This window comes from Vulpes vulpes, chromosome 5, assembly GCF_048418805.1.
Source record: "Vulpes vulpes isolate BD-2025 chromosome 5, VulVul3, whole genome shotgun sequence".
In the NCBI taxonomy this organism is placed as follows: Eukaryota; Metazoa; Chordata; class Mammalia; order Carnivora; family Canidae; genus Vulpes; species Vulpes vulpes.
In genome coordinates this window covers 129439480-129452709 of record NC_132784.1, presented here as the reverse complement: position 1 = coordinate 129452709, position 13230 = coordinate 129439480, and the positions used below count along the sequence as shown (strand labels likewise).

The following is a 13230-nucleotide window of genomic DNA, read 5'->3' as shown; positions in this document are numbered from 1 at the left end:
GCACACTTGCAGGGAAGGACCTCGAAGGGTGGGAGAGCATAGCTCTAAAGTGGACAGCTGAAAACAGGAGACATCTATGCAGTTCTGTCTTTAATCTCTATGCAGTTTTTCTTTGTATATCATAACAGGTGGCTAGTGGTTATAAAGAATAATATCTTCTTCATTCACTCCCCTCCAACCTTAGTAAATTGATGTTCTGGAGATATATTTTAAGTGTATTGTGTGTGCCCTAGACAGACCATTAAATGCCCTTGAGGTGTACACTTACCCATTTTGAGAAACATGGCCTTAGGGGATTCAGAACCTCCTAATTGCACCTTTTAGGTCTGTCAGCTTTAGATTGATCTGGGTCTGGATCTTTCCAGGTAAGTCACATGTCTGATTTCAAATATTTTCTCCAGATGATCTGCCATCTATTAGGACACAGGATTCCGGGCCTCGCTTCTTCTGTCTCCGTATTATCCATCTCTTTCCATCACTTGACTAGCACTTGGGCTTCCATTTGCTAAACCATCCACTTCATCCTTAATCCTTCCAGTTGGATTTACTTTCTGAAATGTTTCTGTAAATGCCTTTCATGCTTTTCTGCTGCTAACTCTATTGACTTTTTTTCTGTTAGATTGCAGCTTCCTCCATCTGTCAATATTTCCACTATTGTTGGTGAACCATTTTCACAGGCCATTTGGGGCAGGTTGATGCTGTAGTAGCAGTACTTCCATGGCTTTCAGGAATAGAGGTTTATTTCTCACCCATAGAATTATGAATGGCACTGTGCTCCATGTCCTCTCCACTCCTCCATCCAGTCTGGAGAAGCAGCCCACATCTGGAACGTTACAGGATTCAGGGTAGAGGGGAAAGAAATGGTAGGACTGTGTGATGGCTCTTTACCGCTCAGGAGGATGGTGTACCTCTTTCACTCGCATTTAATTGGCTAAGTCCCACAGCCAGACTGATGTTGATGGGCAGGAAGTGTAGTCCTCCCCCAAATCAGATCTGGTAAAGAGGTACAGAGTAGATTTGACAATGATACAGTTTCCCGCAGCCTTATCTTTTCAGCTTATATACTCAGAATCTGACACAGTGCCTGTCAGATCATAGATATTAAGTAGATATTTACTTCTTTCTTCCCCAAATACTTTATGTGGTGGTGTTAGGGACCTCAGCCTAACTCCACCTGTTTTTTCTCTGGATCCTCTTCATCCTCTACATTTAGCCAATTGTTGATCATCAATATTTTCATTCTCTTCATCCTTTCCCTGCAATTTCCAAGTCTATTTTGCTGTTTTGGAAATCTAGAATGTTTAAAAAAAAATTTTTTAATGTAACTTGTGGCTGTTTGCCTCACATGGTATTTCAGATGGTTTAGCAAAACAAGGGGAACATAAAGTTTTGATTTTAAATCATATCAAGACACTATATATACTCTACCATACAGGAAAATAGTCTCATCCAGAAGCCCTTGTGAGGTCCGGCCATAGTCTTTAAATACTCCTTTCAGAGCTTCTTTGTATTAATCACTATCTATCTTTAAATATGATGGGCATACTTTGCCATATTCAGGGCTTTACTTTGTAATCCCTGAATGCTTGGAATGGTTACTGTAGACTTAAATGTAGCCAGCTTTGGAATGCAATTTTTATTTCAATACTTCAATTCCTCCATTAGATTGCAATTTACTGAAGGAAATAGGATTTTTTACCCTTCATACCCCGTTTTTTTGCTACATGGTAACACATGCTGGCTGAATTGAATATGATGATGATAGTTGCTATTTTATTAATAATCGAGGTAGAGTAATTCTGTGTGCTAGCTCTCTGTAAGTTTGTTAAATGATTATACAGTTAAAATGCATATTTAAAAAATATTTTCCTTTTCTTTTAAGATTTTATTTATTCATGAGAGACAAGAGAGACAGAAACACATGCAGAGGGAGAAGCAGGCTCCCTGTGGGGAGCCCGATGCAGAACTTGATCCTAGGACCTGGGATCACACCCTGAGCCAAAGGCAGACATTCAACCACTGAGCCACCCAGGTGTCCCTAAAAAATATTTTCAATTGTAGTGCCCTAGTACCTACCCTTTCTGAGCCTACTGGATTTAGTTGCTACTGCCAGCGAGGGCAGCTCTTTGCCTGAGAGCTTTCTCTGGCATTCTCCAGGAGCAGCCCTCAACCCAAACACTGAGAGGAGTTGATAGATGGTTGCCCTACTTCCCCTTTTCCCCATTTAGAATATCTAAAGGGTGTTTGACACTTTTTCCCAGAGCTCCCCAGTGGGACTGAGGCTGCGTTGTTGCCCACCGTGCTAACTTGCTAGATCACACACCCTGCGTTGATGCTCATCTCTTTCCTGCCTCATTTCTCCACTACTTGCAATCTAATCTTAGTCTCAGAGTTTCTAAATCTAATCCAAACCAAGACAAAGAATTATATGTCAAAATTTAGGATGTCGGAGTTTCTCTGTTTTAGTGACACCAACTATATATGTAGTTTAAAAATTTCTGGTGGCCACATTTTATAAAGTGAAAAGAGTGAAATCAATTTTAATAATACAGTTTATTTAACACAATATATCCCAAATATTAGCATTTTAACATGTAATCTCTATAAAGCCTATTAACTAGATTTTTTGGAACTAAGTCTCTGAAATCTGGTATTTTATACTTATAGTGCATCTCCATTTGGACAAGCCACATTGTAAGCACTCAGCCACATGTAGCTAGTAGCTACCATATTCAACAGTGGTGATCAGTTTCCTACTGTTGTCGTCCATGCATCAAAATTTAGGGACTTGCTGGCTCTTGAATATGGAGGAGGCTGTCTGGTGGGTCATAGTTTCCATTCTCAGCAAAATCTTACTTGCCTTTTAAGCTGGATAAAATCTCTAAATTTCTACACTGACAGGTGCCTTGTTTAGTCTGTGTGTACGTATTTATGTTCTTTCAAGAATGAGCCTCTGGTAATAATAACTCAGACTTATTGCCTCTCACATGTTTCCAGGCAAAATATAGACAAGATGCTTAGCATCCCTCTGTTTGTGTGTTTTTCAGGCAGAGGGTACCAGGCTTCAGCGTGAACTCCGGGGATATTTAGCAGCTATCAAAGGTAATGTATGTGAGTCGTTTACTGCATGTTGTTACCAAGCACAAATTGTTCTTGAAATTCATGAGTGGCAGGATTAAGTGTTAATTACAAAGTCACTTGGCTTTCTCACAAGATGAGTGCTTCAGCACAGGTGTTCATTCCACCCACTCCCAAATTCCCATTGAAATGATAATCAGAATATACAAGGAAAAAAATGTCTACTGTTATGCTGGAAACAAGGAATAAGTGCCTCCCACACCAGAGATTTCTAGGAAGTGTTGTGAGATAGAGTGAGCTTGAGACTTTAAGAAAAGCTACAGCCAGTTCATAGCCTAAGGGAGAACGTGACCGAAGAGGACAATACTCACAGACTCACACTTAAGTCCTCCAGCTGGAAGGAGCAAGGATCCATGGCAGAGGCAGGTGGAGGGTTATCAGAAACCAAGGCCCTGCACCTCCTGTGACTTGTGGGGACCAGCTGTGCTTGCAGCCGTGTCACTGTACAGAGACAGAAAGGCCATGATGTTGGTTTCAGGCCTCAGCCATGCAAGGCAAAGAAATGAGGTGATGGAGGGAGGAGAGGGCGGCAGGGAGGTGTGCTCTGTTCCTGCCTGCTATACATTACACAGCTCTTTGCACTGTATCTGGGTGCACCCATGGATGTGAAGGCAGACTTCAAGATTAGTTGGGGAAGAGTTGGACATCTGCAAGGGGTCTTGGGTAAACAGGGGAAATACTCAGGAAAAAGTAAGATTCTCTACCTCATTCTCTACTCCCTCCTTCTCAACAGATCTATTAAAGAGTTAAATATGTATACAAAGAAGTGTCCTAAAGTACTAGAATAAAATGCAGTCGACTTAGTCTCTAGCCTTGGACAACAAGGTCTTTACAAGGCCAACCCAAAAGACAGATGCCATAAAGGGAAAGATTGAGAGGTTTGACCTCATAAATATATCAAACTTACGTATATGTTTAAAAATTATTTTGACAACACATTTAGTGAAAGCGAGCTAAGATATTAAGACCTCAGTTAAAGTACAGTAGACGAATGTCAGTTGGTTAAAAGAAAAAAAATAGGTAGAATGTATAAAGAGAAAATTAGTCAGAGAACTGGTAGATGAGTAATAAGTGTGAAAAATAGTTTCAAATTTCAAAAATAGCTTCACTTACTTTCATGGATGGACAATCAAAGAATATTAAATGAAATCAAAAGGGAGATGGGATACTGTCATTTTTCTTCCAGATGTTCAAAGACATTAAAATTGAAAAGACCGTAATACATAGCGTTGGAAAAGCTGTGGGGAGCAGACCCCTTTTATACAGTGTTGGTAAGACAGCTTTCCTAAAGAGCAATTTGGCAAAAGCCTCTAAATGTGTGTTTTTGAGAGAGAGGAGCATGCCATTTGACACAGCACTTCTAGTTCCAAGAACTTATTCTAGCTGTTTCCTTGTGGATGTGTGAAATTATTTACAAAGATACTGATAGATAATGAAATGATAATCTTAATAATAAAAAAATTTAGTCATAATAATAAAACATTAGTGGAATTGATTTTTAAACTAAAATATATTTAAGTTTTTATAGGTCAGGCATAGAGTTTTAATTCTCATGATGCCTCTGAGGCAGATACTCATATCATCTTCATGTTACAGATAAAAAAAGTGAGGTCCAGAGAGGTTAAGGAGCTTGTTCAAGGTCATGAACTAGTTAACAGCAGGACCAAGATACATACTCTGATCTCCTAAGGCTTTGCTTTTTTTTTTTATTGAAATATAATTAACATATAACGTTACATTAGTTTCAGGTGTACAATACAATATTCAACATTCAATATGCATTACTCGGTGCTCATCATGATACGTGAACTCTTAATTCCCTTTACCTGTTTCCCCCAACTCGCCACCTACCTCCTTTCTGGCAACTAACAGTTTGTTTTCAGTACTTAAGAGTCTATTTTGCCTCTTTTTTACCCTTTGTTCATTTGTTTTGTTTCTTAAATTCCACAGATAAGTGAAATCGTGCAGTATTTGTCTTTTTTTGTCTGACTTATTTCACTTAATACCCTCTAGGTCCATTCATGTTATGTGGCCTTGCTTTTTTTATCCATTGTCTTATCTAGCCTTTGAACGATATTGGCTATTGGTAAAGCATTGGTTTCACAAATTAGAGTTCATCTGTACAGGGAGTAATGATAATTTACTATTGGTACTGTGGAATGAGCACACCCTATGTGCTAGGCTGTGCATAGGCATATTACCTCTTTGTAACCACCCCACACAGCTATATGATAAATGGCAGTCTTAGTTTACATTGGTAAAGAAGTAAGGCTCAGAGAACTTCCATAAATTCATAGAGCTCTTACTTAATTCTTCTAAAAAAATTAATCCTACGTATTTATAAGTTTACTCAGAAAATAGAAGGCACTCTAGGTATTTCCTTTACTATTGGTTTAGTATTTGAACACAAGATGTCATATATTATTTCCAGTACAGGATTTTTTTTAAAAAGATGCATTTGTTTATTTGAGAGAGAGAGAGAGACAACATGTATACAAGTTGAGGGAGGGGCAGAGGAAGACAGCACGGAGCCTGACATGTGGCTTGATCTCAGGACCCCGAGATCATGACCTGAGCCAAAATCTAGAGCTGGACCCCTAATCAACTAAGCCACCCAGGCACTCCCACAGGATTTTCTTTATGTTGGCTGATTTTTTTTCAATGTTGCCTGCTTTTTAATACTGTGGATAAATTTGTTAAATGAATGAGTACATTGTTTTTTGTTGCTGTTTTTTTTTTTTGTCTTTTTGTCTATATATTTTGGTTAGTTTTACATCCTTAGTAGGAATATTGCTGTTTTAAACATTTAAGACTGGAATAAATTTTTTCCTTAATGTGGTCTAGGAGAATTTACTGAGTGAGCTCCAGAGAGGCACTGGTATAGCATGAAATTAGCCTTTTGATGTTGCAGACTGTATTCCTGCTTCCACTGCTAATGGTCACATCCCTCAACATGTTTTCTTAACAAATGATACTCCATTAAAAAGACCTATGTTTAAATTACTTTGGTCAAGGGTGGTTGGAATAAATTTTCAAACAGGTTATTACAGAGCATAATTACTATAGGGCCCGTAAAATGTTAATGTAATCTCCAGAAGCCCTATGGCATGGACAGCATTTTCCAGGTATGTGACTATGGAATGCTTTTCTCTTCTCAAAGTCTTACCAAGCATTCGTGTTCCTTGGGGCACAATTTGAGTTTTCGGGAAAAAATGAAAGACAAAGGGTAGGCATTAAATAAATCATAATTTGGATTTTCAAAGGGCTTTTATGGTCAGTTTTTCTGGCTTTCATAAAAAAAGAACATTGGCTAACTAATTGTACTGTAAAGCAGGCAGCATTACAGAGGAAGGAGATCTGGCCCTGGAGAGTGATGACTCCTGGGTCTGGTCCCAGGGTCAGTGGTGAGAATATCATCTTTATCCATAAAGTGCCCCAGTTGCTCTCAGAAGCCCTCCAAATCTCTACCACCAACACCCTGGGAAATAGGGTTGCCTTTCATATTATTATCACTGATCTCTGGGTGCCATTCACCTCTGTAGGTCCTTATTATTTCTGCTGATGCTTGGGCTTTGTAAGGTATGTTCTCATTTATTTTAGCAGGAAATGTTGCATTGAGCCCCATTTACAGGCTCAATGCTGTTTTGGGAGTGAGAGGCAAAGTTGAACAAGACACAGTGCCTATTCTCACGGAGCTGGCAGCAGAGATAGGGAGAAAGCCAAATAAACAAAAAGGCCAAATATATATAGTAATACATACTTTAACAGGATTGTGTATAATGTGGGTCACAACAGAGGACGAAACCACCCCCCTCCGCCTGAGGGCCTGAAGACCAGGTTGGGTCTTCCAAGGAACTTATGCTTAAATGGACCCAGGAAGGGAGTATAAGTATTTATCAGGTGATCAGATATGCCCCAGACTAAGGTTGGTGCTGGAAGGACTTTCCAAGGAGAAGAAACTACATTTACAAAGGTCCAGGAGGCAGGAAGAAGCTTAGGCTCTTTAGGGAACAAGTAGATAATGAGGGTGAGATAGGTTTGCTTATGGATCGTATCATATTGAGGTTTTAGTCTGTTGGTGTGGAAAGGAGTCATTACATTATTGCAGGCCAGAGAATGAGTCACGTGATCAGATTAACATTTTAGAAAAATAGTTGTTGTGGTTTTGAGGGATTCAGGCCAGAGGAGATGAAGCAGCAAGACTTCTTATAAGTCTGGTCCAGTGTTTAATAAGGATAGTGAAAAAAGCTAACATTTATTGAGCACTTCTGTGCTAGGCACTGATATAAGCTTTTATGATCTTATTTCATATAATTTTAACTATGGCCATGGCATGTACTGTCATTTAAAAATAATGTAACTGAGGCCTAGGATGGTGAGGTAATTTACCTATGGTCACTCAGATGAAATGTGTTGGAACCAAGTTTTAACAGAGGCTTTAATTATTATGCCACAACGCCTTCAAAAAAATATTTTTCATAATGTTGGCTGACATTTGAATGTTAGCTTTGTAGAAGTACTTTGGTCAACCATTTACATGGATTATTTCATCTAATCCAAATGATAGATGATGGGTATCCAGTCCAGGACAGTGGCCGTGGGCATGGAAGCAAGGGGCACACATTGGTGTGGCTTGGTGATATACTCACTTTGGGAGGATGAATCTGGGATGACTTCCAGTTTTCTAACTGGGACAACTGGGTGACATCCATGAGGATTGAGGAAAGGAGTAGGAACAGGTTTCATCAGGAAGCTCTGAGTTTGTTTCAGGCATGTGAAGTGTTGAGGTACCAGTAGTATCTCCAGGTGTTTTTTTTTTTTTTTTTAATTTTGAACTTTTTTAACGCACAAAAGGAACATCTCAGAAACAGAACAGATACTGACTTATTAATGAAGCACTAGATAAAGAAGCCCCCTCCCCACTTAGTAAATAGGAATATAGTGTAAATAGATGGCAGAGAGGTGAAAACTTTAGGATTCAATGCAAATCCTAAAGTTGTATGCAACATTCATATATGGCTTCTTACCTCATAGCAATAGTATTCTCATAATGATGTATATGACATTCATACTTACTGGTAAGATGCTTTTGACTCAGAAGTTAAACAAAAATGGTGGAGAGGTAGTTTTGCCAATGCAAGGTGAGAAAAAAGGCTTTACCTTGCTTTTTTTCCCTTAAACATCTGTAACCATTTCATTTTGTTCTAATTTTCTTTTGAATTAGCCAAGACGACAATGATGCTTTTAGAAGCCCATTTCAAAACCCTCTAGGAATGGATTCCCCCAACTACACAATGATGTTTTTGAAACAACTCCCTGCAAGTCCCTTGGAAGGCTCCACAGTGTTCTTTAGTCTTGGAAAGGTTACCGATTTTGGCTCCAAGAAGACCTGTTAAGATTTGACCAGCAGTTATAGGGATCCATTTCTATTTGCCTGTAGGGATTTGGAATCAGGAGTCACTGGTATGTGTGGCAGTGGAGGCCAGACATAGGAAAAATGAACATGCAAGAACTTTCTCTGCATGAAGCATGGCCCAGATGGTGGGATCAATACTTGTTTGTTGTATGTGACTTGTTATGTGTGAGCATGACTGACCCAGTGGTAGAGTTGACTGTCCTTGAGCAGGCTCACACTCTGCCTCTCCTCCCCCACCACTCGTGCTCCCGTGTTTGCTCTCCTTGAATCTCTAGGAGAACTTCCTATCCTTTCCTCAGAGCTAACTGCTGGCTTCTTAAACAGCTCTCTTCTAAATAATAATGAATAAATACTTACAATATTTTAGATATTCTTGTAATGGTTTATAGCTGCTGCTGGTTATTGTCATAATGTATTTTAGCTGATGTTATTTTTAACTAAAACATACACCCTCAGGCTGTACAAAGAGGACTCTTGTAGCAGGGTAATCTCTGCAACAAATCTTAGAGGGTGAAAATAGAAGCTCACAAATTTGGTTGCAAAGGGAAAGAGGATGTTGCAGTAAATGCCTTGGAGAAGGTCCAAAATTTTAAAGCAAGGGAAGTGGTTTCTATCCAGTAGTAAATAACAATTTCTGCGGGTGATATTAGGCACCTGTCTTGCAGTTTTGGAAATCACTAATCTTTTAAGAAAATACTGGATATATAGATATTATTAAATGCCAGAGGTAGCATTTAACATCTACTCTGTTTTGATGTTGTGAAGCTACTTTGGAGGGAATTTGGGTTTTAGCTTTTTTTTTTTCCTTTATGCTCTGTCAGCAGAGTAGGTTCAGAATCTCTAAAATCTTTGCCATTTTTATGTCCCTTCAGAGCAAAGCTTGTATCTTGTTTACCTATGTATCCATCCAAGTACTTCCTATGGAGTGTTCTAGAAAGAATTTCCAAGTCAAAATGGAGTCTTTCCAAATTTTCCATCACTACTTATCCACACAGCAGCAATTAGTAGTTATTTTTGGCTGCTAGGAGACGTATTTACTGCAACATTGTGCTTTCAGCCTCCATGAATAAGGCCTTATATAATTTTATTTTAAGCTTACATTCACAGTTTTATTTTTCACCACAAAGGTTATTTGTCCTACAACACCATCATTTCTTCTTCTTCCTCTTAAGACCTTCAGAACCTACATACCCAGCTGTTTATAATTTCCACCAGACTCAAGACAGATTTAAGGGAAAACTTTAGAAGCCTTTTGGTCTCTGAATGATGGGGGGGGGGGGGGGGCGGTGTCAACTAGTGGCTAATTTTTGAGGGGTACATTTCTTAGTAGAGGCTTGCTTGTTTTTTGGGGAAGGGTGAATACGGACCCTGGAAATCATGTTGCTCTGCCTCAGCAGTGACCACCCGAATAGGAGGGGACACTGCCTTTCTCTGTGTCTCTCATGAATAAATAAATAAAATATTAAAAAATATATTAAAAAGGGGACATTCTCACTGCCTTGCATTCAAAGTGCTGGGGGACCGTTGGAGGTTTTTGTGTTATTTTTTGGCTGTCTCTACACTTACATGCCCTCATACCATCACTGCTGGGGCTTCATTTTTGGTCGTTTCAGCCAATGTGGGCAGTGCAGCGCGTTGTAAAGGGGGCATCCTTTTGCGTGCCCAGTGACGTGCTTTGTGGAGAGAGGGTTGCAGGCTTTCCTACTTCCTGTGGCCTGAAAACCTTCAAACTTCTCAAGTGCAAAGACCAAATCTATATCTGAATGTTATTGGAGGAAAGAGAGTAGGGGTGTTCCATGCCTAGAGAGAAACCATTCTATGAAATACCATGCTGACTTTTGTGCATACTCTTCAAGGACATACCTCCATCACCGTAGACATCTTTTATTCTGTCCTTTTCCCATAGTTGAACTCTGAAGCGACTCCCTTAAATCCCACAAGCTTCAGGTTGAGTCTAGATGGTTGCAGCGTTCAGTTTCATGAAAACTTTCCATCATGGAGTCATGGGCATTAAGTTTATGAGATGCTTGTCGTTTCTAAGGAAACTTTCATATCCTCTAGTGGCCAAAGCCAAGGCACCAGTTGGGCCAGGTCTCTGCTTCCAGCCATTAAGGAGGCTTTGGTGCCAGAGGAGGCGCTTCTGCAAGTCACCAGCCAAAGCAGGCACCGTGGACTGTTCTCAGCCCTGTGCTGCTCCACCCAATGCACACTGTACCCTCTTGTGTTTTGAAGGAAAGGCAGGCAGAGCGAAGACTGGAAAAGACGTGATACTTTCTATCGCTGCATTGCACAAAAACACTTTATACCTTTCCTATGATTCTACAACTGTACTTTTCGCAACACCTACCACATGCAGGTCTAATGAAAATTCTGACCCATAGATTTAAGAACTCCAAGATTTCTGAGAGTTCTGATTCAAAACTCTATATGTAGCTTTTAATAACTGTAACAAGTACTTTTTTGTTTTGAAAATGGCTAGGCCTGTTAAACCACTTCCAGCTGTTATGCCCTAGTATCCCGTTAATTTTGCTTCAATCTGTTTCTGTCAAAGGCTTTATTTCTCATATTTAGTCATTTAGGATTAGTTTTATTTTTAGAGCTCTGCAGTTTGATGGATGAGTTATCCTAGGTGTCCAGTCTATTTATGGTCCTTTGCTGCTTCATAAGTAACAGCATACATAATAGAGCACGTTGCTTTTGTTGTTTTCAGGACACCTTGTTGATTTTTTTCAAGATGCAGTATGTGCCATTATCATGTAAATAATAGAAACACGATCAGATATGTTAGAGAGTCATGGGAAGTTGTGACTACAGTTGCAAGTGACAGTTGTGCCTTCACAATTTTTCCTTAAAGAATTGGTGTTTCTGCCGGAGAAAAGTAGTGGACAGTGGAAGAGGTGCCTCACCCATGTCTGTCCAACAAGAATTGTTTTTCTCCAACACTAGGGATGCAAGAGGCCTCAATGAAGCTCACCGAGTCGCTGCATGAAGTCTATGAGCCTGATTGGTATGGGCGGGAGGATGTGAAGATGGTTGGCGAGGTAAGAGCAAGGACCTCAGACCGCGGAGGCCTGGAGGACTTCAGCAGGCTGCCACCACGTTGCACTTAATCACAAAGGGGGCACCATGTACTCAGAAGACACCGGACAGTTTTACCCTCCAGATCCTCCCAAACTCACTGTGATTATAAAACTACGGGGGTAGAGAGCTATGTGTTACGGAATATTTTTCTCCAAAATAAGAATAGTGTTTTTTTCTGTTTCTTACTATACATCTTAGCTCATTTCAGCAGCAGAATCAGGCTCATGGCATGATTCTGTGTACTGATTTCAACCCTGCACACTTCCTTCCCCTATCCTTTCTTGAAAGCAGATTCAGGAGGCACAAAAAGCATATATTTCACTTAAATGCTGCTGGTGCATTTGATGGCCTGCAGAAGCTAAGGACAGATGCGGTCAGCCTGCTAATAGGAATATAACTTCCAGAAGCCTTTTTCCCTAGACATGTCTTAACACCTGAAATCCAATTTGTAGCTGAGGGCCATCTGGCTGGTGGGAAGTGAGAAAGTGAGTATGTTTTGCTTTGCAGAAGTCCCAGTGGGGTGGAGACCAGGGGTGGCTATGTCTGTATGGTGTTGGGTGCGTTCTTCAACTTCTCAGGCTTTAGCTTCTTTATCAGCAAAGTGAGAATAAGAATTCTTCCTACTAATAACACATTTTAATGGCTGTATATTCCTGTCATCACCAGTACATGTGATTATTACTGGTGTCAGTAAGTCGCCTATCGGGGCTTCTCTCATGTCCAAGTTCTTTATTAAAGAGCAGTGTTTGTCATGCCCACTTCACATGAGCTCACTGATGAACACGGAGGCACAGAAGACCTCTGGGATGTAGCTGCCTGAGCTCAGGAGAAGGTTTGATACGTGATGCACCGATAGGTTAACAGTGCAGCCCTCGGCTGGTGCATGACAATTCTGACATCCCCACATTGATCTTCATAATCTTGTTAAGACAGAGATGAAAAGATTTATTTGTGCAAAAAGTTCTTGGCCTTGTTACCTCTTTATAAAACTTTCAAAATAGAAATCTGGTAAAAACCAGCCTCCAAACACCACTTTCCAATGTAGTTATTAAATAATTATCTCTTCTCATGTATATTTCTTCAATATAATGATACCGTTTCAACATCATGTTGTTAAATGCTTTACTCGTGTGATAAATTTCCAATGAATGGTGTATAATTAAAAATTCATCATGAAAAGAATTTTTAAGGGAATAATAGAAACTTGCAGTAATAGCTTTCCAGAACATCACATTAAATTCTGTGAGTGGCAGATGCCACTTTGATGTTTGTTCCTTAAGAAAATGGCTACCATCCCACCGTGGTCCTCATAGGTCCTGCCAAGATTTTTGGAATCTTTAGTTGCAGATCCAAATAATGGGCTCTTGTGGTAGTGAAGGAGCTGAATGCTACATGTTCAGAGCATCTACTCACATCAGAAGACGAGCGTTTTCTTATGGAGGATTTAAGGATTTTTTGGCATGAATTTCTTGAATTGGGACCTGTAATAATGAGGATTAGTATTGAAAGTGTGAAAAAAGACACAAGAGAAAGTAAGCCCCCAAAAGTAGTTTTCAAAAGTGGTTTTCTCTCCCCCCCCCCCTTTCTCTTGTAAA

The 13230-nt window shown here is 39.9% G+C and overlaps 1 protein-coding gene across 4 annotated transcripts in view; it reads left to right on the top strand.

The window, feature by feature from the left end:
- The window catches only part of AMPH (amphiphysin), a 220300-nt gene that overhangs the window by 127984 nt on the left and 79086 nt on the right, over positions 1-13230 (top strand). For all 4 annotated transcript variants that reach the window (XM_072760037.1, XM_072760034.1, XM_072760036.1 and 1 more), the window contains exons 3-4: positions 3048-3102; positions 11501-11595. In XM_072760037.1, the coding sequence (XP_072616138.1) occupies positions 3048-3102; positions 11501-11595 (150 nt within the window). The remainder of the gene's footprint in view (positions 1-3047; positions 3103-11500; positions 11596-13230) is intronic.